At 49.0% G+C, this 26,321-nt stretch overlaps 1 protein-coding gene across 1 annotated transcript in view; it reads right to left on the minus strand.

The window, feature by feature from the left end:
• Positions 1–26,321, minus strand: part of GIPC3 (GIPC PDZ domain containing family member 3) — a gene marked incomplete at its 3' end in the record, with an annotated part of 896,805 nt that overhangs the window by 497,121 nt on the left and 373,363 nt on the right. Inside the window, exon 3 of the mRNA XM_082246846.1 lies at positions 3,533–3,645. Within this exon, the coding sequence (XP_082102972.1) occupies positions 3,533–3,645 (113 nt within the window). The remainder of the gene's footprint in view (positions 1–3,532; positions 3,646–26,321) is intronic.

Raw genomic sequence — 26,321 nt, forward strand, 5'->3', positions numbered from 1 at the left:
TGTTTGGAAGACTGTGTGGCTCTGAGCTGCGGCCAGAGAACACAGAATCCCCTATTGGTTCCTGCGGGCCTCTTCAAACCTTCCTACAACCTGAATTTTGGATTTACCCTGTCCCTTCCTACAACCTGGATTTTGGATTTACCCTGTCCCTTCCTACAACCTGGATTTTGGATACATCCTGTACCTGCCTGCTGGTGAGTGGATTAACACTGGGCCTATAAGAACTCTGCCTGAACTTTGTCACCTCATTGTTTGCCCTGATCTGTGTGTGGCCCAATCCCTCGCTGGCCAGGACTTTGCCCATTCTATTGGGAGCCCCCTGTTATGGACTAACCCGTTTATCTGCAACTCTGTCCTACCCACGTTGGGTCTGACCCTGGGCACCTTTGTTTGGCCCTTTCTTTGTGAACATACCCGCTACCGTTCAATAAAAGGCTTTGTTGGCACTCCTGCTCTCCATGTGCGTTCTGTCTTACCTACACTTCCGTCACACTGGTTGGCAGCGGCGGGATCAGAACGCTGAAGAGGATGGAGAGCAGCCCCCTCACACTGGACCCAACGCGGGGTGGGGAGTACAGAAATTGGACTGTGGCAAGTTTGCAAGAAAAGGCTCAGGAGTTAAGCCTTACCTACAGGGGCCTGTCCAAAGAAGAGCTGGTCACCGCCATTGAGGAAGCCGGCCTTCAGAGAACTGAAAGCTTGAATGCTCCGCCGTCAGAGAATGAACAGAGTGCATCCACCGTCTCAAGTCCCAGGAGCCCTTGGATCACATGGTACGAAGAGGAGATGGCTATCCTGGGGCCCGGGGCCAACTTGGATGACAAGCGGGAGGCTATCCGAAGGGCTCATGAGCGAGAAACCATGAGAGGCCTCAGGGGATATGACCCTCTCCCCAGCCCACGAGTCGGTGGGCCTGATCGGCCAAGGGTGACTCGTAAAGACTTCAAGCCATTTTGTGAAGCTACAGGGGATGTGGAAGGGTTCTTCCAGGACTTCGAACACTTATGTCAGCTGCTGGAGGTGCCCCGTGGAGACTGGGTACGCCACCTAGTGGGCCTGCTGGAAGGGGGTGCGGCTGCTGCCTACCGGACAATGAACGCACAGTGGAATCGAGATTACAGTAGGATCAAACAGACTATACTAGAACACTACGCGGTAACTTCAGAAACCCACCGGATCAAATTCCGGGACCTCTCCTGTCATTCTGAGCCTTCCTTCAAGATGTATGCGCACAAAATCTCGCAGGCCTGCAGACGCTGGCTGGAGGGGGAGCAGGCCTTTACTATTGAACAAGTTGTCCAGGCCTTTCTAAAGGAACAATTCTTTGCCAAATGCCCAGCAGAGGTGCGGGAGTGGGTGAAGGAGAGGGACCCTGGCACCCTTGAGCGGGCTGCTGCACTGGCAGACGAGGCCCTTGCCATTAAACCCCATTGGAAGAGACTGGTAGTCGAGCCGCCCAAAGCCCAGAACACAGGCAGACCACTTCCCAGCAACCCCCTGCCACTCCTCCAGCGCCCTGTCGCCCCAACACCATCCACAGCCCCTTCCTACCGACCTCGTACTTCTGGGCCATTTCTGGACCGCCGGTGCTATGGGTGCAACCAGCCCGGGCATCTTCAGGCCAGCTGCCCTCAGTACCGTCGCACCATGTCTGCCAGCCACAGTCGCCCAGTCAACTACCTAAAGTTGACCCCAGAGGAAGAACCACTACCCCCACCTCCCAGTGACTGGCTGACCCCCACTGTTGCCAATCCTCCTCGGGGAGTCTACGGTGTTCATCCCCTTGTCCCATCCTACCCAGAGCAGAGGCAGCGCCACCTGCAGGAGGTCCTGATTGATGGAGAGAGAACTACGGGATTTCGGGACACTGGGGCCTTCCTCACCATTGCTGATCCCCGCGTGGTAAAACCAGAAGCCATCAAGCCAGGCCCCGGGTTCTTTATTGAAATGGCAGGTGGTACTACGAAACACATCCCCAAAGCGTCGGTTCGCCTTGACTATGGGTTTGGGGAAAAGCGCTGCCAAATTGGAATCATGGCTGGACTACCTGCGGACATTCTGCTTGGAAATGATTTAGGAGAGCTACAGTGCCAATACGTCAGAGCTGTGACCAGGAGCCAAGCCAGCCACGGCCTGCCTGCCGAGAAAACCCAACGGGACTCCCCTTCTGCTCTGGATCCGGTGAGTGTTACCAACCCTGACCAGAATACCACCCTGACCTGGGACCGTGAGAAATTTAAACAGGAACTAGACTCTGACCCCACATTGAGCAAATTCCGGTGCTATAGGTGTAACCAACCTGGGCATCTTCAGGCCAGCTGCCCTCAGAACCGTCGCACCACATCCGCCAGCCACAGTCGCCCAGTCAACTACCCAGAGTTGGCCCCAGCGGAAGGACCTCTACCCCAACCTCCCAGTGACTGGCTGACCACCATGGCGCCCAATCCTCCTCAGGGAGTCTACAGTGTTTATCCCCTTGTCCCACCATACCCGGCAGCAGGACCTTCAGTAGGTGAGCCTATTACCACAAGTGCCTCCAAGGAGACCTGCCGAGGTCCCCCTGTCGGCACTTGTAAAATAAAAGGGGGAGGGGTTGTCACGGATCCTACTTCCCCCCCCTTCTTTTCCTCTCTTCTGCACCCCCAGTACTTTACTATCTTCCCCAGCATGGGATTCTTTTCTCCCCCCTGGCTGCTCACTCCTTTGCCTGCCCCCCCCCACTGTGCTGTCCCTCTCCCCTCCCCAGCAAGGTGCCTGAATGTCTGCTTCTCCGCCTTCATGCTCACTGTGGACAATGAACACATTCCTTGTGTGGGCTCAAATAGAGGGGGGCGGGGCTGGTTGCTGGGGCAACTGGACGCCAGGCTGGGAGTTGCCTGTCCCACCTGCTGGGACACAAGTCCTAATATATTTAGCTGAGTGAGAGTCTCTCCTGTGTGTAGTTCATCTCTGCTGTTTGGAAGACTGTGTGGCTCTGAGCTGCGGCCAGAGAACACAGAATCCCCTATTGGTTCCTGCGGGCCTCTTCAAACCTTCCTACAACCTGAATTTTGGATTTACCCTGTCCCTTCCTACAACCTGGATTTTGGATTTACCCTGTCCCTTCCTACAACCTGGATTTTGGATACATCCTGTACCTGCCTGCTGGTGAGTGGATTAACACTGGGCCTATAAGAACTCTGCCTGAACTTTGTCACCTCATTGTTTGCCCTGATCTGTGTGTGGCCCAATCCCTCGCTGGCCAGGACTTTGCCCATTCTATTGGGAGCCCCCTGTTATGGACTAACCCGTTTATCTGCAACTCTGTCCTACCCACGTTGGGTCTGACCCTGGGCACCTTTGTTTGGCCCTTTCTTTGTGAACATACCCGCTACCGTTCAATAAAAGGCTTTGTTGGCACTCCTGCTCTCCATGTGCGTTCTGTCTTACCTACACTTCCGTCACAAGGAGCATAAAGTGAACTGTAATATCTGTTGGGGTGTTTGTAGAACTATTTGCAATTTTAGGAGTGTTTTCAGAGTTAAAGAGTTACCAATTCTTCAACAGTGGCTGTGCCCTTATTTCGTAGGCGCAGAGTTTCTCTACCACTGGACACCTTTCCTTCTATGGGACATTTGCTTGGTCTGCCTCTCTGTCCAATCATATCTGAGGAAACACAAAAATATCAGGCTTTTTAGATTTTTCAGCTTATATTGTAAACATAATAGGTTTTAACATTTCAATTCGTTCTAAATGATAAGTTATAGTACAGTATATCGTAAATATCAAAACCAACACTTATTATAATCAAACAGAGACATTTCCCCTAAATATAATTACATCACTTTACAATATTTTTCTAATTAAAAACAAAAGTATATGGGGGTTGTGGCCAGCCACCAGGAAGATGGCTGTGTAAGAGGAGCGCTCCAGGAGAACACAGCCTGACAAAGCCTTTCACAGTAATGTTGGACAGCATATACCCTGACACCTGTCAATCATGATGGGGAAAAGAAAGACTAAAGAGGGGCCACGCAAGCTAACAGATATATTCTCTGCAGCCAGTATTCCGCCTCCTCAGCCAATGGGTCCCCTCACTGTCACTGGCAAAGTAAAGTATACAACCTCCTCAGGATGCATCTTGTAACAAATGACAGAAGAACCATGATGGCTTCCCCATGCAGCCACTTCTGGTCAGGACTCAGGACTGACCTTGATGTTATGTCGGGAACTGGTGTGACTAGAAATGTGCGTACTTCCACAGAGAATACCAAGCACAAGTAAAATGCAAATTAATATAATGTGTAGCATTACTCCCTTGGGAGCTGCTGGTGACGGGTTCCCCTGGGTTACCATTAGCAACAACATGACAGTTTGACATTTTCCCAAGTGTTTTAGCTCAGTCAGGAAACAGTCCAGTATCTTTGGTTTTTATGTTTTATGTGGAACTTGGATAGGAGAAGGGAATGAGTGGGATACTCCAACTTAAAGAAACTATGCACAATAGGCTGGGACAACTTGAATAAAGGTGATTAGGGCTGAGTAATGCTGAATAACCCTGAGTAACGCTGAATAGAGCTAGTCATGGCTAGGCCGCTGTTTCCCTTTGCCCTTGGCTGTGAAAGGAATTAGTTGAGCTTCCTGAGGTAAACTATATATACAATTTCAGGGCCCCTTCCTGGCACCTCCCAGGGCCGGCCTTTGGGGTGTGCGAGCCGTGCGGCCGCACAGGGCGCCATGGGCAACAAGGGCGCCATGCGGCCATCACGGCTCACAGAAGATCAGGTGATTCAGGCCGCACAGCGGGAGGAGAGCGGCGACCGCGGCCTGGACAGGGTTAACACAGGCCGCGTCCGCCGCTTACCTCCCAGTGTGCGGCTGTGCCTCGGTCACCCGTACTGAAGCAGTGAGGTGAGCTGTGTATCACACACAGCTCAGCCTCCGCTCCGATCCTTCCACGCTGATGATCTCTCCTCCCTCCCTGCACTGACACCAGAGGAGAGATCGTCAGCTCCTCCTCGCCCCACCCCTTCTCCTCCTTTCCCGCCCCGCCCACACTCCCGGGGATGTGTGGGCGGGAAGTTTAAAGAAAAAAAAGCTGCAAAGAGCGGAAGGTAAGTGAGGACTCTCGCCTTTAAAAAATGTAAGGGGGGACTTTTTGTGGTGAGCTCTATGTGAGGGGGGGGGGTCTGTGATATAAGGGGGGGGGGTTCTCTGATGTGGGAGGCTCCATGGGGAGTCTGATGTAAGGGGGCTTTGTGTGGGGGGGGTCTGTGATGTAAGGGGGGGGCTCCATGGGGGGGTCTGATGTAAGGGGGCTTTGTGTGGGGGTCTCTGTGTGGGGGGGGCTCTGATGTAAGGGGGCTTTGTGTGGGGGTCTGTGATGTAAGGGGGGCTCTCTGATGTGGGGGACTCTGTGTGGGGGGGGGACGGCTCTGATGTAAGGGGGCTTTGTGTGGGGGGTCTGTGATGTAAGGGGGGCTTTGTGTGGGGGGCTCTGTGTGGGGGGGCTCTCTGATGTTGGGGGCTTTGTGTGGGGGGGTCTGTGATGTAAGGGGGGCTTTGTGTGGGGGGTCTCTGATGTGAGGGGAGCTTTGTGTGTGGGGTCTGTGATGTGGGGGACTCCACGGGGGGGGTCTGATGTAAGGGGGCTTTGTGTGGGGGGTCTGTGATGTAAGGGGGCTTTGTGTGGGGGGTCTGTGATGTAAGGGGGGCTTTGTGTGGGGGGCTCTGTGTGGGGGGGCTCTCTGATGTGGGGGGCTTTGTGTGGGGGGTCTCTGATGTGAAAGGGAGCTTTGTGTGTGGGGTCTGTGATGTGGGGGGCTCCACGGGGGGTCTGATGTAAGGGGGCTTTGTGTGGGGGGTCTGTGATGTAAGGGGGGCTCTCTGATGTGGGGGGCTCTCTGATGTGGGGGCTCTCTGATGTGGGGGGCTTTGTGTGAGGGGGGCTTTGTGTGGGGGGTCTCTGATGTGAGGGGGCTCTGTGTGTGGGGTCTCTGATGTGAGGGGGGTTTTGTGTGTGTAGGGGGGCTTTGTGTGGGGGTCTCTGATGTGAGGGGGGCTTTGTGTGTGTGTAGGGGGTCTCTGAACTTAGGGGGGCTTTGTGTGGGAGTCTCTGATGTGAGGGGGTCTCTGTGTGGGGGGGGTCTCTGATGTGTGTGTGGGGGGTCTCTGATGTGAGGGGGGATCTGTGTGTGGGGTCTCTGATGTGAGGGGGGTTTTGTGTGTGTAGGGGGGCTTTGTGTGTGGGGTCTCTGATGTGAGGGGGCTCTGTGTGTGGGGTCTCTGATGTAAAGGGGGCTTTGTGTGTGTGTGTAGGGGGTCTCTGAACTTAGGGGGGCATTGTGTGGGAGTCTCTGATGTGAGGGGGTCTCTGTGTGGGGGGGTCTCGGATGTGTGTGTGTGTGTGTGTGTGTGGGGGGGTCTCTGATGTGAGGGGGGCTTTGTGTGGAGGGGTCTCTGAAGTGAGGGGGGCTTTGTGAGGGGGGGCTCTGTGTGGGGGGGCTCTCTGATGTAGGGGGCCTCTAAATTAAGGGGGGCTTTGTGTGGAGGGTCTCTGATGTAAGAAGGGCTAAGTTATTAGTGATCATAAAAAAGAAAAGTCAAATAAAGTGCAAAAAAGGTGCTAGAAAATGCGCGCGGGGGGGCGCCACAGGATTAGCTCGCACAGGGCGCCTGAACACCTAAGGCCGGCCCTGGCACCTCCTTTGTCCTTAATCTTCAGGGTTAACTACTCAGCATCCCCTTTTCTGTATCACTCTGTGTGAGCTGGCTCCTTGATCCCCTGACTTCTCTGGAGTGGTCCCCTCTCCTAGTCAGACCCTTAGGCAGATCCCTCAGTACTCACAATACTGTTTTTCACAAAGACTTCTGCCCAACAGCTCCACTGGTCAGCACACTGGATCCTCTGCAGCTCAGCTCCACACCTGGTTCCTAGGCTGACTGCCTGAACCACCTTCCTCACACCTGCAGGAGGAGAGACAGCCGTCCACCTCCTCCTGTGACTTTTCTCCCGCCAAAATATCCCCTGTCACTTGCCAATCCCAGGATGCATTGCAGCAATGCCCACCCACTGGGACAGCCATAAATCCTGACGTGCTACTGGTTAGGTTTCCTTTACTGTCAAACAAGCTCCCTATTTGGATACAGTGGGGAGACTCCCTTAGACCCAATAAATCACACCTGGAAACATGTTACAGGCTAAACTAACAGATCTGTCTCTCCTGATAAGCAGAACAGAGCCACCAAATGTGTTTTCCTACTACCTACCTAGGAGGGTGCTACATCCACCCCCCACCAAAAATGAGCCACGTCCCGTTGGCTCTGGGGCAGCCGCCCCCTACAAAAAATCCTGCCAAAAATCTAGGAGTATCCCACAAAAAAAGGGGAAAAGGGAAAAAAGAACGAATGTACAAATAATTTATGCGAAAAACAAAATTGGCATATAGAGTGCATTTTAGGAGAATGCACCCCCCACCAAAAAAAAATTATATATATATATATATATATATATATACATACACCCTAACTGACTACCTCAAAACTGGTGTCATCTGTAAAGAAAAGGGTTAGACATTTTACACATGAATATACATTGTAGCTATCTCATATCTTGTAACTGATGGGAAGACCCTCCCCACAGGGGCAACCCTCCTATCCTAATCCCTGGCTTCTCTGCTTGTCCAGTCTTGACAGAACATCCTACATTGATCCCTGCAAGTGAGTCTGTGCCCTACCACTGGCTACCTAATGCAGAGTCCATGAAGGAAAAGTGCATGCAGCATCTCCTTGCTGCAGTCCATCAGCACTCTTCTTGGCCTGGAACAGGATGGGCCACTGGAGCCTGAGCAGCCCACAATCCTGCCAAGTTAGGGATAGCTTCTTTGGGGGGCCTCTGGCACCAGAGCACCCCCTACCAAACTTCCTGGATGCACAGCCCATTTCTGTAACGTTCACCCACACAATTCCGCTGTGGCCCATTGGCCCAAAGGCAGTCCCACTGGAACTGCAACAACTTTTGTAACCCAAGATCCCAGCCCGATGGCCCAAAGGATCTATGAAGTAGAAGTCCCTTTCTTTTCTTTATCCAAGACCCTGGCCCGGTGGCCCAAGGGGTCTGCAGAACAGCAACATGGGTCAATCACAATTTCTGGAGAGGGGATGACCCTCAATTTAAGTCCCGTGGACATGCTTAGTAGTCCCTACCCACTTCTGTAGGATTAGAAGGGGAAAGGAATGGGAAAGGAAAAAGGGGTACATGCCCCAACAACAGCACTTGGACTGATTTTGTTTTGAATTCTGAAGAGGCTAGACAGCCATTTTCTTTCTGTAGTGTAGTCTCCTCTTATATGTAATAATCCCGATGAGGGATTCTGATAAGGTTCCCTTGATTGTCCCGAACACGGACTGACCAAGCCTGGCCTGATCCGTCTGGGCAGCGGACCTCCACTCAATCCAAATAGATAGACCGCCCAAAGTTCCACTGGGTTTTTAACTGAGTTGAATTTCTACCGGAGGTCTGCCCTGGTGGATTTCCGGTGAGGCTTAGGGATGAACCGAAAAGTCCCAGATGGCTTTATTACACCAAGACTCTATTCTTGCCTTTATTTCTAACATAATCTCCCGTGGAGCATAGGGGTAATCATATCCGTATTCCATAGCAACCTTCCTCTGCAGTCACCACTGCATCCTTGAAAATCTGGGAATGGTTTTACGATTCCCTCTCCCAGCTGGAGAAAATGGGGTCTCTTCAGGCCTGATCAGGGAGCTGTAAGCCTCATTTTGATCTCAAGCCCAGGCACAGTTTGTGGGTGTGGCCAGATCTTGGACCCTACTTGCATAGGCCTCACAGAACCCCAAACTTTGAGCAAGCTCCCCTCTTACCACAGAGTCCTTGGTTTCCTCATCAGGTGCCTCTACTGTGTCAGGACATGGCAGACTCAGATCCCCAGTCCCACTCAGCCTCATCCTCCGATTTCCAATTGTCAGTCCCTTCCTCTATGGATCCAAATCAATTCTGGAAACTCGGAGACCCCACATCAATGGCACTGGCCTCCTCCTCACTACTCACACTTGCTGAACGAGCCCCAACCGCCTTTGGCCATCTTTCCTCCTTAATTGGTATCAGAGCAGACCTAGTTCCTGCTGCGGTGGCCTTCGACGCATGAGGTGGCCACTTCCTGGCCGCATTACCTGCATGCACCCTTTTCCTGGCAACCGGGTTTCCCTTAAAGCATATGCTGAACCACTGCCAGGTTGCATGGCCTCCAGCTGCATCAGCACACTGAAGACTCCTCTCCCATCTCCGTGGAGAGGTCCCGATTCCAGAGCCGTCATGGCCCGAGTGATTCCTGTCTCCCACTACACACACAACTGTCTGGGCCAACCCTCACTCTTCTCCATCCGCAGCAGCAGATTGCCACAGTGCCCACACTGGCTCCACGCTTGCACCCGTATAGTCACATTCAAACACTGGGGACATACCAGCCCTAAGTGCTCCACGTCTCCTCCGTGCACAACACCAGTCTTCCATCGGGCACCATCCGCACTCCTGTATCCCACAGGACAGTTGCCTCCGGTCTGCTCCCGAGTCTGCCCAGCAGGTTCTCCGCTAACGGGTGAAATAGTCGCTGATGCGCTCTTTTTCTCTCTGGCAATCTCCATGTTGCTTCTCCACACACATGTCTCCCTCTCAGACACACCTGAAGGAGGAAGTAATTTATGGACTTCCCTTGTCACTCCTGATTGGCTGGGAGCGAACGACGTTTCCACCCATATTCCTTTTTTGGTGGTGGCTCCTCCTGCTAGGCAGAACATTTCAGCGCATGCTTTCCCACATGGTGCAGTAACCCCTCCAATGCCACTCTCTTTCAACTCAGCTAACATGGAAGTTACTGTAAAGCAGACAATGTCCCTCGCCAGACATGCATCCACTCTTCTTGCTTGTAGCGGGGCCCCAGCTGCACCTCCATCATCTTGAGCCAGCTGTCCCTCTTTGCCAGTCCAGAGAATTGTCCCGCTGTCGTATGCACGGTCAACAGTCCTCTTCCCAGCACATGTACAAGCAGGGCCCGTCACCATACTGTCTCCAAAGAAAGCTCCACTGCCCTCCCCTGTATGGCCAACAGCTATCTTCACAGTTTTAACACAGTCACTATATAGAATTAATGTCCCGCTGTCGTATGCACGGTCAACATCAATCCATTTACTCTTGACACAGTCGGCCCCCGCAACACACCGATCCACGTGCCCTTGGCTGCCATTTTCTCCATCCACACATGCACCTTTTCCTGTCAGGCAGACACAGTCCTTTTTCACGAACAGAGGCCTTTTTCCCGCCTCCCAGTAATTCAAAGAGGAATACATTTGATAGTTCAAATAAAAGATCTCCGTCCTCAATAGACACACCTTGCAGTTCTGACTGAAATCTTTGTGTTGCCACTGTGCCCTTCTATCTTCATCCCACTCTCCCTGTCTCCTGTAGTGCAGGCCTCACATTGAGCTTTAGAACAAAGCTTTAGAACAAAGTCCTGGAAGCAAAAATGGCGTTGAACTTTTCTTTGGCCGTTGCCATTAGCAACCAGGCCAGTAAGCCAGGGCGACATCCTGGATGAACCCCCAAATGTAGCACTACTACCTTGGGAGCTGCTAGTGACGGGTTCCCCTGGCCTCAGCCAATGGGTCCCCTCACTGTCACTGGCAAAGTAAAGTATACAACCTCCTCAGGATGCATCTTGTAACAAATGACAGAAGAACCAAGATGGCTTCCCCATGCAGCCACTTCTGGTCAGGACTCAGGACTGACCTTGATGTTATGTCGGGAACTGGTGTGACTAGAAATGTGCGTACTTCCACAGAGAATACCAAGCACAAGTAAAATGCAAATTAATATAATGTGTAGCACTACTCCCTTGGGAGCTGCTGGTGACGGGTTCCCCTGGGTTACCATTAGCCACAACATGACAAATTGACATTTTCCCAAGTGTTTTAGCTCAGTCAGGAAACAGTCCAGTATCTTTGGTTTTAATGTTTTATTTAGAACTTGGATAGGAGAAGGGAATGAGTGGGATACTCCAACTTAAAGGAACTATGCACAATAGGCTGGGACAACTTGAAAAAAGCTGATTAGCGCTGAGTAACACTGTGTAATACTGAATAACGCTGAGTAGCGCTGAATAGAGCTAGTCACGGCTAGGCCGCTGTTTCACTTTGCCCTTGGCTGTGAAAGGAATTAGTTGAGCTTCCTGAGTGTGACGGAATCCAGACACCCCGACTGGGTATTTCCACCAAGAAGCTGCTTCCTAAGCTCCGGAACACGGGATCCGTGAATCTGGTTATAGTTACCCCACAAACTCTGACAGTACAAGTTTTGGAGTGAACCAGAATCAAACTGTTTATTGAAACACAAAGCACAAAGAAATATACACTCTGTGACAACCCCTCCCCCTTAGAGCCAATCCACACACACACATACACATCCCATAATAAGCTTACTCAAGGCAGACAGGAGCAATAGAAGAACAATGGACTGCAGGTATTCAACAATAGCAAACCCCACCACACTAGCAAGGGTCTATGAAATGCTTCTGCAATATCCTAGCAATCTGCAATATAGCTTTAAATATTTCCTGAGGGACACTGTTCAGAAATATTATTGTCCCGGGGCGTGGCGCACTGCGCGGGCGGATAGCAGCACTGCTCTGAAGCTCCGCTCGGCCACCCGGGACTTCAGCCTTCACCGACCCACAGAATGGCACGAAATTCAGTCTAATCACCCCTGCTAACTCTCCTTACCTCGCTGATGGCGAAGGGGAAGAAAGGCTTTCACCAGCTCAACAGGATGGATGGCTTTCTCCTGTCTAATGCGGCCGGCCTTCACCAACATGGCGCCGGTCGGCAGCAGTGGCCTCCCACGCACAGTGCAGACGTGCAGGATAGACTCTCACCTCCACCAAGGCAAGTGGCTAATCCTGATAGTGGGAACTCCTCAGGCTCCTCCACACCTCTCTCACCTTCCTCGAGAAGCCCTGCCAAGCAGAAACCGAGGCGGGGGTCTTCCCCTCCCCATCCCATCCCTGCTGAGCAGATGGATCATGGCCTGTCTCCTACCACACCGCAGCCACAGGTCTCTCCTGCAGCTGACCCATTTGCAGCCTTCCCTGTGGGTGATCATCCTATCTCGGCATCCCTGCTGAAGGACATGATGCATTCCCTATGGGCCTCCATCCACACGGACATGGTGCAAGGCCTGACCCAGACCAGGCGGGAGGTTCACCAACTAGGGGAGAGGGTTGACTCGGTGGAAAGGTCCATGGATAAGTGCCCACTCTCCCTCAACACCTTAGTAGCGGCTCACAATGGACATGCTGAGGATATAACCTGGCTCAAAGATAAAATCGCTGACCTTGAAGACAGGTCGCGACAAAATAATCTTTAGCTTAGAGGGGTGCCAGACGCGGTTCAACCCCAGCACCTGGAGAAGTTAGCCAAAGATCTGTTTGCAGCACTAGTGCCTTCTCTTTCTGCCTCTGACTTGACCATCGATAGGATCCATAGGATCCCTAAACCTGGTTTCATAGCACAGTACTTGCCCCGTGATGTTCTCCTTAGAGTCCATTTTTTTCAGGCGAAAGATAAGATACTTCTGGCCTCGCAGCAACTGCAAGCCCGGGGAGTACCCGCAGATCCAGATCCTTCCGGACTTATCCAGACATACTCTCCAGAAACGCAGGAACCTGGCAACAGTTACGAAGGCTCTCAGGAACCACCGCATTCCGCACAAATGGAAGCACCCGGCACTCTTAACTATTACACACAATGGATCCACGGTCACCATCTCTACTGTAGAAGAAGGAATGGCACTTTTGCACCGTTGGGGGATCGTCATGGATGCACCACCTCCACACGGGGCCTCACCCCTTCCCTCTCCTGTTCCTATCCAAGGGGATTGGCAAGTGTTTTCCCATAAACGCTCTAATTCTAGGCAGGGTTCGAGCAGCAGTGAGCATGTCTCCTCGCAGTTTTCTTCACAGTCCCAGGCCTAGGATGTGAATACTCCCTATGGCCCTTCTCTTCTGGTTGCAGGTGTTTCCTGCTGTTAGACTTTTTTTATGTCATGTTTTGCGCTAAGCGCAACTGTTGGATCCCTCCCTTCCCTTGGTTCTGGTTCTGATGCAAGAATGTCCCACCTGGTATTCTGTCCCTTTGATATGTCACACAACTCTAGCTGTTCCTGCTTTTTTCTTTTTTGCCTTGCTAACATCCAGTGTTTCCGATTCTACCCGTATGAGTCACCATGACCATTAAATTTCTTTCCTTGAATATTAATTGACTAAACCATCCGGCCAAGCGTTACTCCCTATGGACCGAACTATGCAACAGTCGGGCGGACATTGCCTCGATTCAAGAGACCCACTTCAAAATCTCTCAACAGCCTCGTTTCTCTCACAAGAACTTTCCAAGTCTTTTTTTTTGCCAGTGCCTCTGAGAAAAAGCGTGGGGTTCTAATTGCAATCAGAGACACAGTAGCTTTTTCCTTGAAAGGCAAGTTCTGTGACCCAGAGGGACGGTTCCTGATCCTCCGGGGCGATTTCAATAACTTACCTTTGACTCTGGTTGCGGTGTACGCCCCGAACTTCAACAGCATCGTTTTCTCCACAGGTTGCTCCGGAGAATCTCCACAGATGTGTATGGTAACTTGGTGCTGTTTGGCGATTTTAATGCTTTTGTCGACCCAGTGCTTGACACTTCGGTGCCCGCCCGGGGCCGACAACTTTCTCTCAATTGATTGTTACACAAGGAGCAGCTGTACGATGTCTGGAGGTGTCAACATGGCTCGGAAAGGGACTACTCCCACTACTCCTCCAGGCACCGTTCCTACTCCCGCATCGATTTGATTCTGATGGACCTTCCTCTGCTGGGTAAGGTCTCCTCCTCGGCCATCAGAAACATTACATGGTCTGACCATGCAGCTGTGGAGATGGTGGTGGAGGAGAGCGGACCCAGGGGACGAACGTCTATATGGCGCTGTGACGCCAGAGTACTCCAAGATCATGCCACTGGTAAGGTGATTGCTGACCATTTATGCGAATTCTTTAAATTTAACGCTTCTTCGGTCTCTGACCCTTGGTCGCTCTGGGGAGCGCATAAAGCTTTTATCAGGGGAATTTGTATTCAACAGACAGCCAGGATACGTAAGGCTTACAATCAGAAGCTTGATGCTCTTCTCTCTGAGATCCGTACCCTGGAGGCCACCCATAAAAGTATTCCTACACCCTCTGACCGCAGCTCTGACCCAAAAAAGGGAATCCCTCCGGTCTCATTTAATGGAGCATTACGATCGCCACCTAAAGGCGCTTAACCTCCGATACTACGCCCATGCCAACAAAGCGGGTAAATTCCTAGCGTCTGGCATTAAACAAAAGAGGGCATCTGCCCGTATATCCTATCTGACCCATCATAAGACGACAGCTAAATTGACCAACCCTAAAGATATTGCGAATGAATTTGCGACTTTTTATGGCTTGTTGTATAATCTGGCACAAGACCCTTCCACTGTACAACCTGACCCCCGAGGCCATTCAAATCTTCCAGGATAGGCTGTCCCTTCCCTCTCTCACGGAAGCCCAAGTGCAGGCCCTTTCCTCTCCTTTCACAGAAGCGGAGATCTCTAAAGCTATACGTTCCCTGCCTATCGGCAAGTCCCCGGGCCCAGACGGTCTCTACAGCGAGTATTATAAGCTCTATAATGATACCTTAAGCCCCTACCTTGTTGAGGTGTTTAATCAAGCGGCTCAGAGGTCAGCTTTCCCCAGTGACATGCTTAGCGCCTATATCACGACCATCCCCAAATCTGGCAAGGACCCCAGATGGGGTTTATGCCGGGAAGGCAGACCTCTGATGCTACCAGGCGTATAGTGAATCTGGTGCATCTGGCGGAGAGCACCCGAATGCCTTCTCTGCTCCTCACGTTGGATGCAGAGAAAGCGTTCGATAGGGTTAGCTGGTTGTATATGGGTATGGCTCTTGGGAGGTTTGGATTCACAGGGGGTATACTATCGGCTCTACTGGCACTTTATTCCTGCCCTTCGGCCCAAGTCATCACCTCTGGCACCACCTCGACTCCGTTCGCCATTACCAATGGCACCCGTCAGGGGTGTCCTTTGTCTCCAGCTATTTTTAATCTAATGATTGAGCCTCTGGCGGAGGCCATTCAGTCTGACGACTCGGTGGAGGGGTTCTGCCTGGGTGACACAATCCACAAAGTCAGCCTCTTTGCGGACGATATTATTGTAACACTGACAAACCCGACCTGTTCGCTTCCTGCGGTACACCGAACTTTACTAGCATTTGGGGAGATCTCCTACCATAAGGTAAACACTTCTAAATCCTTGGCGCTTAATATGGGCGTTAGTCCGAAAGTAGTGTCCCTGCTAAAGTCTTTATGCCCCTACCCCTGGACAGAAGTGAGTATCCCTTACCTGGGTCTGAACATAACCCCCCGAATCTCCCAACTGCTTCCCTCTAACTTAGATCCCCTCATTAAGAAACTCAACGGTACTATGGCGGCCATGTCCAAGGTCGAGCTATCTTGGGGTGGCAGAATGGCAGCTTATAAGATGTCGATACTGCCTCAGGTGCTTTAAGTATTTAGGGCGCTTCCTGTCCCTTTTCCCAGGAGATACTTGGAGGCCTTCTCTAGAGGACTGCGGGAATTTATCTGGTGTGGTAAACGGGCGAGAGTCTCTGCCTCTATTTTGCAGCTTCCCAAATCCATGGGGGGTGCCAAATTGCCAGATCTCCATGCGTACTTTTGGTCCACTAGGTTGGACCAATTAAAGCATTGGTTCGCCCCTCTCAGTGCTTCCCCTTGGTCTTCTATGGAACGCCATCTGCCTCCCACCGGCAACTTGCGGCTGCTTCTCCTGGGTGACCTCTGGATCCCCTGGCCGTTGTCTGGATTGCCTCCGACCCTCCAAGTTTCTCTGTTGGCCTGGAGGAGGCTGGAGGGCGTCCGGGAGACACAGCTGGAACTGGCCCCAATCCACTCTTCCTCTCTACCTCTAGACTTTTTAGGAGCACACCTCCCAACCCTTCGGACATCCGACTTGGTGCGCTCAGGCATTGCCGAGCTCTCCCATTTCTATGAAGGTGATACTCTGCTGACCCCGCAAGCACTGATGCGCAGCCTCCATGTCCCACCTAATCTCTTCCTCCAGGTGCTCAGTGTACATAGTTTTCTTAAACGGCATCCCCTATGCACTAGACGTGTTCCTCTCAAGGTCTGGACCGACTACAACTCCATCAGAAAGTCTGTTAAGGGTATTTTCATGTTCTACAACATCCTCCACTAAACCCTTGACCCCCCCCCCCCCAAGACGTTGTCTATGCAGAGATGGGAAGCTGATCTAAATCTCCAGTTCACTCCGGTCCAGTGGTCCCATGCCCTCTCATGTACTTACCAATACTATAAATAAATGATGTTGAAAATCGCCAATAGGTGGTACTACACCCCTGACAGGCTGGCAAAAATCTTCCACACAGTCCCTGATACTTGCTGGAGGAACTGCGGTCACAGGGGTACACTCGCCCATGTCCTTTGGAACTGCCCATCCTTGACTAGTTTCTGGCACACGGTGTTCAAGTGAATAGCCGATTGCACCGGTATCTTACGCCCCCTTAAGAAGGAACTAGCCTTGTTGAACTTGGGACTAGATGAATATCCGATCCCCTATAGACAGATGGTGTTGCATATTCTATTGACTTCCAGGGTACTGATTTTACGTCGCTGGAGATCTCTTGATATACCCAACTTTTCTGAAGTGGTCAAGATTGTTAATGCCAACTTTGCTATGGAGAAGTCCTTAGCGTTAAACTCCTTGTCATACACAAAATTTAGGTCTGCCTGGCAACACTGGACATACTCCTCCTGATATTATCTTATATGCGGGCGGGAGGGACACCCCTGTGGCAATTATGTTCCCACTGGCGGTCGTGGGGGTGTTCTCTTCCCTCTCACCCTTACTTGTAGGAGTGGAATGGGGCAAATCCCATTTTGTCCATCCAGTTCATATCCCCTGGCAGATGCTGGTGTTAAGAGTTGTTTGACATTGTTGATTGCTGTCTGAATTGATATTTATTCCATTATAGTCGGAACCCCCCTTCCCCCCCCCCCCCATTTATCATTTATTGTATTGTATTGTACTGTACTTTGCAAACTGTTGGACTTGTTGACGTGTAATTGCAATGCGTTCATTATTCCTGTATGCTGATTTCTTTAATAAAAAATAATATTAAAAAAAAAAAGAAATATTATTGTCCCAAGTGAAAGAGCCCCTCACTCTTTCAACACAAACCACACATATAGAACCCAGGATAACCGGGGTAACACAAAAGGCTGAGTCCAGTGTGGTTGTACACAGAGTCTGATTAGTGCAGACCCGACTGGGGTTCTTGGTCACCCTATGCCCCTAATAGACACAGGGTGACTTACACATAACAGGGGCTGGGGATGCTGGACAAGTAGTTTCCCAACCTCCCTAAATCAATCTGGATTCCACAAGCCCCCCAACCAAAGTGACTCACGTCGTATCTCCCCTTTCGGCAGGAGACTAACACAGAAGGAGACCCCAAACGGGTTGACTTCGAAATTAGTCCGTAGTTCCAGTCCCCCAATGTCTGCACCCACACAGTACCCCAAACAAATTGTCCGGAACAGAAGGTTACTCACCCAGCCAACCTCTGCCTCTCTCGTAGAACACAACCCCTGCTGGGGAGAAGTGTGGACTGGTCCTTCTCCCTGGAGTCCATTTAGCCACTGGAGAGAAGACAGGGTGGCTGGGCTCACTCCATCATGCTGTTGGGGATCTGCGACGACTGCCCAGCATCCCTGGGGTATCCAGGTGGAGACAGTAGTCTCATACACATTTTCTCTATGAAAATCCGCCAGTGCTTGTAAAACAAGGCTGACATCCTCCTGTCTTAATGCCAGACCTTTTTCTGGGGTTGTGTAAGTGGAAACCAAAGTCCCATCCACTACCACATAGAATCCATCTTCTATTAGTTGGGGGCAGAGGCCAGCAGCACTCTGCCCTGTTGCCAACTCTTCTGCTGGATTGCTGTCAGTGAATACCGCAGTCCCATCCACTGATATCAGCTTAAGCTGCAGTTGTGAGGTGCCGATTGCATTCTCGCTCTGGAACTCCTGCGGAGTTGATTGTTGTGGGCAGAGGCCAGTAGCGTTCTGCCCAGCTGCCAGCTGTTCCACTGGGCAGTAAAGTAAAACATCGGTGGCCTTGCACAAATCCTTCAGGGCCACCAATTGTTGTATGTAGGGGTCCACAGCGCCATGCTCTGAAGTCAGCTCTTCTACAGGAAAATCACCGGGTTGTTCCTCCTCAACATAAAAGTCTACTAAATCCCTAGTCTCTAGTGGTGTCTGAGGATCGAAATTCACCATCTCCTGTCTGTGGAATCCAGAAGATTTAACTGGTGCTGGGCAGAGGCTAGCAGAGTTCTGCCTGTTGTCAGCACTTCAGCTTTAGGAACAGCAATCTCCGGAATTTCCACTGCCGACTCTAAGGCATGCTGCTGAACGTGTTCTAGCAGTTTCCTGTATGCCCTTTCCAGATGCTGTTCTTTCCTTAGCAAGTGTTCTAGATCAGGTTCAAGCTCTCAGACCTCTGTGAGACGGAGCATAGCCTCTCTGTATTCTCGCAGGTCCTCAAGGGTAGGTTCCCCTTTATCACCAAACACAAACGCATCTGTAAGGCTCTCCCACAGCAATCCAGGGCCACCAAAGTCATATCCCTCTGCCGAGCATTCTGATGTCTCTCCTAAATATTTCTGCTCTGCGTGCCATTGCAGAGCCCGATACTGATTATCCAGCTCTATCTCCTGCTGGACCAGCCTGTCCAACTCGGATACCCATTGCTCCTGGGGCCGCTCTCCCAGGAATGCCATCTGCAACTCCCGTTGGTCACTGGCCCATTGCCCTGGGGTTGGAAAGCACTTGCCCTGCCCTGGTATATACCAGCAAGCTGGAGGGCTCCAAGCCAGAACTCCACCCAAATGTGCTGCCTGAGCTCCAGGTATTGGCAGATACCGTCCTGGGGTATACTGAAAGGGCAATCCACAGCACCCCCTCGAACTCTGATGCCAGGTCCATTGGGTCGACCAAAGACTGCTATCCCAATCTTGGATCCCGGTGGAGGTTTGGATGTCCCAGACTGCAGGAAGCATCCCACCGCTTGACACCAATGTGACGGAATCCAGACACCCCGACTGGGTATCTCCACCAAGATGCTGCTTCCTAAGCTCTGGAACACGGGATCCGTGAATTTGGCTATAGTTACCCCAAGAACTCGACAGTACAAGTTTTTTGAGTGAAGCAGAATCAAACTGTTTATTGAAACACAAAGCACAAAGAAATATACACTCTGGGAAAACCCCTCCCCCTTAGAGCCAATCCACACACACATACACATCCCATAATAAGCTTACTCAAGGCAGACAGGAACAATAGAAGAACAATGGACTGCAGGTATTCAACTATAACAAACCCCACCCCACTAGCAAGGGTCTATGAAATGCTTCTGCAATATCCTAGCAATCTGCAATATATCTTTATATATTTCCTGAGGGACACTGTTCAGAAATATTACTGTCCCAAGTGAAAGAGCCCACTCTTTCAAAACAATCCACACATATAGAACCCAGGATAACACGAAAGGCTGAGTCCAGTGTGGTTGTACAGTGAGTCTGATTAGTGCAGACTTGACTGGGTTTCTTGGTCACCCTGTGCCCCAAATTGACACAGGGTGACTTACACATAAGAGGGGCTGGGGAAGCTGGACAAGTAGTCTCCCAACCTCCCTAAAGCAATCTGGATTCCACAAGCCCCCCAACCAAAGTGACTCACGTCACACTGAGGTAAACTGTATCCTGAGGTAAGCTGTACTCTGAGGTAGACTTTACTGCTGAACAACTTCAGGGCCCTTTCCTGGCACCCCCTTTGTCCCTAATTTTCAGGGTTAACTACTCGGCACTCCCTTTTCTGTATCACTCTGTGAGAGCTGGCTCCTTGATCCCCTGACTTCTCTGGAGTGGTCCCCTCTTCTAGGCAGATCCCTCAGTACTCAGTATTGTTTTTCTCAAAGACTTCTGCCAAACAGCTCCACTGGTCAGCACACTGGATCCTCTACAGCTCAGCTCCACACCTGGTCCCTAGGCCGACTGCCTGAACCACCTTCCTCACACCATGTTACAAACAACCATTGGAAATGGTACTATTTATACCAAAATTAAAAACATGCAAAATAAGTGTGCAAAATGGGACAATGATTTAAAGTGTTTGTTAACTAATGCCAGAAGTCTGCCAAGCAAAAAAAGGGGAGTTGGAAGCTCTGGTGCACGAGGAGAACTATGATTTAATTGGTATTGCTGAATATTGGCTTCATTCTTCACATGACTGAGCTATTAATATTCCTGGCTATGCTCTCTTTTGGAAATACAGGGTAAAACTGAAGGGTGGTGGTGTTTGTCTCTATGTGAGAAGTGATCTCAAAGTGAGTGTGAAAGATGACCTAGTTGATGGAGAGTGTGCTGAATCTGAAGCAGTATGGGTTGAAATGTACATGGGTGTGCGTAAAACAAAGATTATCATTGGAGTTTGTTATAGACCTCCCAGTATTAATGAGGAGGTGGGGAATCCTGGCACAGATAGAAAGGGCTGAAAGGGCTGGGACAGTATTAATAATTGGGGATTTTAACTACCCAGACATTGACTGGAGTAATGGCACTGCTGGAACAGTTAAAGGGCAAAAATGTATAAACCTATTACAAGACAATTTTATGGTGCAGTTTATTGAGGCCCCCACTAGAAATGATGCTCTGTTGGACCTGGTAATCTGAAACCATGCAGAGCTTATTAACAATGTTCATATAAGAGAACATCTGGGTAGCAGTGACCATAACATGATTTTATTTAATGTTAGCTGTGAGCAAAAAACGCATACAGGAAATACAAAAACACTTAACTTTAAGAGAGCAAATTTTCCAAGAATGGGGGCTGCTCTCCAGGATTTAGACTGGGAGGGAATATTGGCATCAATGAACACAGAACAGAAATGGGATTTTTTCAAAAAGACTTTATGCAAACTCACTGCAAAGTATATTCCCATGGGTAATAAATTTAAAAGGCTAAAAATAAAATAAAATAAAATATGGGGCTCACGGCAAAAGTTAAAAAAGCCATAGATAGAAAGAAAAGAGCTTTTAACCGGTTGCCGACTGCGCACAGTATATTTACTGCGGCAGTCAGCCCCGGCCAGGCAGAGTGACGTAGATCTATGTCGCTCGCCTGTCACTCCTTTTAGAGCCAATAGCGGGCGAGCGCGCGCCCGCCGAGGCTCATTCACAGAGGAGTGCGGGCGTGTGACCGGCGGACCCGATGTCCGCCGGTCACACTACGATCGCCGGTATAGCGGGAGAAAGACAGAGCGGCTTATGTAAACAAGCCGCCTGTCAGTTCTCCCTGTGTAAAAATGAAGATCAGACGGTTCTACTATGTAGAACCGTTGATCTTTGTTTTTACACCAATAGCCATGTCCCACTACAGTTAGAAGCACGCCCCTAGGACACACTTAACCCCTCCCTGTCCAAAACAGTTAACCCCTTCCCTGCCAGTGTCATTTTTGCAGTAACAGTGCATATATATAGCACTGATTACTGCAGTAATGTCACTGGTACCCCCAAAAGTGTCAAAAATGTCAGTCAAGGGTCCGATCTGTCCGCCGCAATGTCGCAGTACCGCAAAAAAAAATCGCAGATCGCCGCCATTACTCGTTAAAAAAAAAAACACCAAAAATGACAAAAATCTTTCCCTTTGTTAGTAAACGCGATAACTTTTGCGCAAACCAATCAAAATACGCTTTTTGCAATTTTTTTTACCAAACATATGTAGCATAAAACAATTTGGCCGAAAATGTTAAAAAATTTTGATTTTTACATTTTTTTTGGGGGGGGAATTTAATATAAAAAAAAGTGAAAAATATTGTTATTTTTGCAAAAATTACGCTCTTTTTTTGTTTATAGCGCATGATCAAAAAATCGCACAGGTGATCAAATACCACCAAAAGAAAGCTCTGTTTGTGGGGAAAAAAAGGACGTGAAATTCGTTTAGGTACAGCGTCGCACGTCCGTGCAATTGTCCGTTAAAGTCACACAGTAAAAAATCGCAAAAAAACCCCTGGTCAGGAAGGGGGTAAAATCTTCCGGGGCTTAAGTGGTTAAAAAATATAAAAATGAGGGAAAACTATCATTGTTTAATTGTTACAAAGAATATAACAGAATATGTAAAGAGTAAATCAGGGACGCAAAAATTCTAAATGAATGACAGATTGCAAAAGATAGTAGGACAAACACCAAAAAATTCTTCAAATATATTAACAGTAAAAAGGTTAGGTCTGAGCATGTAGGCCCTTTACAAAATAATCAGGAGTGGGTGACTGGGAGCAAAGAAAAGGCAAATTTATTAAATACTTTCTTCAGCTCTGTATATACAAAGGAGCATGGGGGAGCTCATGACCATAATGAGGACAGTATTGACACGGCCCCAAATGATCCACAATGGCTGAAAAGTGATATGGTCCAGAAATATTTAGACAGAATAAGGGTGGATAAAGCGCCTGGACCAGATGGCATCCACCCACGCATCCTAAAAGAATTGTAATTTCTAAGCCTTTGTTTTTAATTTTTAGGGACCCGTTAAGGACTGGAATAGTACCACTTGATTGGCGTAGGGCCGTAGAGCCAATTTGGTGCCTATATTTAAAAAGGGATCAAAGTCTTTGCCAAGTAACTATAGACCTGTTAGTTTAACTTCTATAGTCGAGAAGATATTGGAGAGTTTAATAAAAGGCCACATAGATTAGTTCTTGCTGAAAAAAATATTTTAAGCAGCAGTCAGCATGGATTCATGAAAGACAGAAGTTGTCAAACAAACCTGATTTCTTTTTATGAGGAGGTAAGTAAAACCTTGGACAGAGGGGTGACTGTGGACGTAGTATACTTGGATATTGCAAAAGCATTTGACACAGTTCCCCACACACGGCTAATGTGGCTTGGAAAGATCGGTTTGTAATTGGATAGAAAATTGCCTAAAAGATAGAATTCAGAGAGTAGTGGTTAATGATTCTTACTCTGAATGGTCTAAAGTTATCAGTGGTGTACCACAAGGTTCAGTGTTGGGAACCTTACTTTTTAATATCTTTATAAATGATATAGGGTGTGGGATTAAAAGTAGCGTTTCAGTCTTTGCAGATGACACCAAGCTTTGCAGTGGAATAACTTCTTTACAGGATGTCTCCAACTTACAAGCTGACCTCAATGCACTGTTTCATTGGACAACTATGTGGCAAATGAGGTTTAATGTTGATAAATGAAAAGGTATGCACTTGGGGGCTAAGAATATCCATTCATCATACATACTAGGTGGAGTAGAACTGGGGGAATCCATGGCGGAGAAGGATCTGGGTGTTCTGGTAGATCATGAGCTTAATAATAGCATGCAATGCCAAGCTGCTGTTTCCAAAGCAAGCAAAGTCCTTTCTTGTATTAACAGAGGCATGGACTCCAGAGAGAGAGATATCATTTTGCCCCTGTACAAATCATTAGTAAGACCTCATCTGGAATATGCAGTTCAGTTTTGGGTGCCAGTTCTTAAAAAGGATATTGGGGAACTGGAGAAAGTGCAGAGAAGGGCAACCAAACTGATAAGAGGCATGGAGGACCTCAGCTATGAGAAAAGATTAGAGGAACTGAATTTAATCTCTCTTGAGAAGAGGAGATTAAGGGGGGATATGATCAACATGTATAAATACATAAGGGGTCCATATAGTGAACTTGGTGTTGAGTTGTTCCCTTTAAGGTCAACACAGAGGACAAGGGGGCACTCTTTACGTCTAGAGGAAAACAGATTCTTGTCATCGTAAGAGCTATGAAAATGTGAAATAGACTCCCTCCAGTGGGGGTTCTGGCTAGCTCACTAGATTGCTTTAAAAAAGGCCTGGATTCTTTCCTAGGGGTACATAATATAAATGGGTACTAACATTTTTTTTAGGTAAAGTTGATCCAGGGAATATCCGATTGCCTCTTGGGGGATCAGGAAGGAATTTTTTTTCCCCTGCTGTAGCAAATTGGATCATGCTTTGCTGGGGTTTATTTTCGCCTTCCTCTGGATCAACAGTGGGTATAGGATTGTCTATATGGGATTGTATGGTTGGGTTTTCAATACAGGTTTTTTTTTTGGTTGAACCGGATGGACTTGTGTCTTTTTTCAACCTGACTAACTATGTAACTATGTAACACCTGCAGGAGGAGAGACAGCCGTCCACCTCCTCCTGGGACTTTGCTCCTGCCAAAAGACCCCCTGTCACATGCTCCCTCAGGATTTATTGCCAAACCCAGGATGCATTGCAGCAATGCCCACCCACTGGGACAGCCATAAACCCTGGTGTGCTACTAGTTAGGTTTCCTCCACTGTCCAACAAGCTCCCTTATTGGATACAGTAGGGAGACTCCCTTAGACCCAATAAATCACACCTGGAAACATGGGACAGGCTAAACTAACAGATCTGGCTCACCTGATAAGCAAAACAGAGCCACCAAATGTGTTTTCCTAGCACCTACTTAGGAGGGTGCTACAAATGTATTTAAAATAAGTGGATAACAAATGTAAACACACCTTCAATATACTAAAACTGTGTAAATCAAACAAGAGAACCAAATAGTAAGTGAACACACAATGAACAACTGCCCAAACCAAGTATATACAGAAAACAGGATATACGAAGTGTAGTTATAACAGAGCTGGGGTCATACACGGGAGATCAGGGTGGAGCTGAAAGCAAGAAAGGACAGGGACAGGATAACAGGAGAAGGAACAAAGAGGCAGGTAAGGAATCAGGCTGTAGGGTCAGGATCAAGGGCCAAGCATTAGGATACAGGAGCATGGGTCAGGGGAACATGGAAATAAAACACAAAGGCAAAGAGGAAGAGCTTAGGCAGGGCCTAAATACACCTCATGCAACAAGCATCAGGTGATGACTGATTACATGAGATGGTATGAGCTTCTGCTGAGAGACTCCCGCTGGTGGACACTGGAACTGCAGCCTATAGGTCTGGGAGCCACAGTGCCACCAGCAGGTGAGCCCTTTCCTGATAGCTTCAGAGTCTTTAGTAACCTTAAAGAGGTTGTAAACCCACTCTTATAACTTGAACCTATAGGTAAGCCTTTAATAAGGGGTACTGTAAATATCTCCTAAACTTGCACCGTTTAGGAGATATTTACATTTCATGCAGCTGATGACATCATCCGCGCAGGCGCTCTGAAGGAACGGCCACCCGTGAACAGCGGCTCCCACGCGGTTGTGAGGTTATCTCGCCTCTGGCCAATCAGATACCCGGAGGACGCGAAGCAGGATGGCTGAACATGTTGGCCGTGTAACCGGTGAGCGGGCGGCACTGCAGGGACTTCGTTATAAGGTAAGTATTTCATAATGAGCTAGTATATGCGATGCATACTAGCTCAATATGCTTTTGTCTTTCATGTTTTTTTTCCTGAGGTTTACAACCTCTTTAAGGTAATATTTTTCAAACTTAGTAAATTCTCAATGTGTTACTATTATCACATCAAGCTCAGGCTATTAGGAACAATTTTGCTCTTCTGCGCTCAAATACTTGGGTATTAAAACCCCCTCTGATCTAGCTCACTTATATTTAGGGCTTAAAATATTAATAAAACCAACGCTCAGTAGAGACTTATAATAAAAAATGACAAGGTGTGCAGCTGCTGTCCACTAAGTATTAACTCAGAAATACATACTAACAATAAAACAGCGCTTCCACCTATACAATCATAAATAGTAAAATAAAGTGTTCATGTGCAAAAAATATGCAACCACAATAACGTGCTAAAATATATATTCTATAAGTGCAATAGTGCTCTAAATCAGTGGTCCTCAACCCTGGTCCTCAGGTCCCACTAACAGGCCAGGTTTGCAAGATAACTGAAATACATCCCAGGTGATATCATTTGCTACTCAGTGATTGCAGTACTCTAGTCTGAATCTCCCCAAGGTAATACTTAAAATCTGGCCTGTTAGTGGGCCCTGAGGACCAAGGTTGAGGACCATGGCTCTAAATAATCCACAAAATATACATAAAGTGCAATGGTGCTTCAAAAATGTCTATAAAGTGTGCAAAGTTGCTTGAAGGTAAAGAAAGTCCTGGAGTGCTTCAGATTTAGAATCCGTGTGGGTAGAACTCCATAGGGAAGGAGAAAA

This window comes from Pelophylax lessonae (genome assembly GCF_965119305.1).
Source record: "Pelophylax lessonae genome assembly, chromosome: 1".
Lineage (NCBI taxonomy): Eukaryota > Metazoa > Chordata > Amphibia > Anura > Ranidae > Pelophylax > Pelophylax lessonae.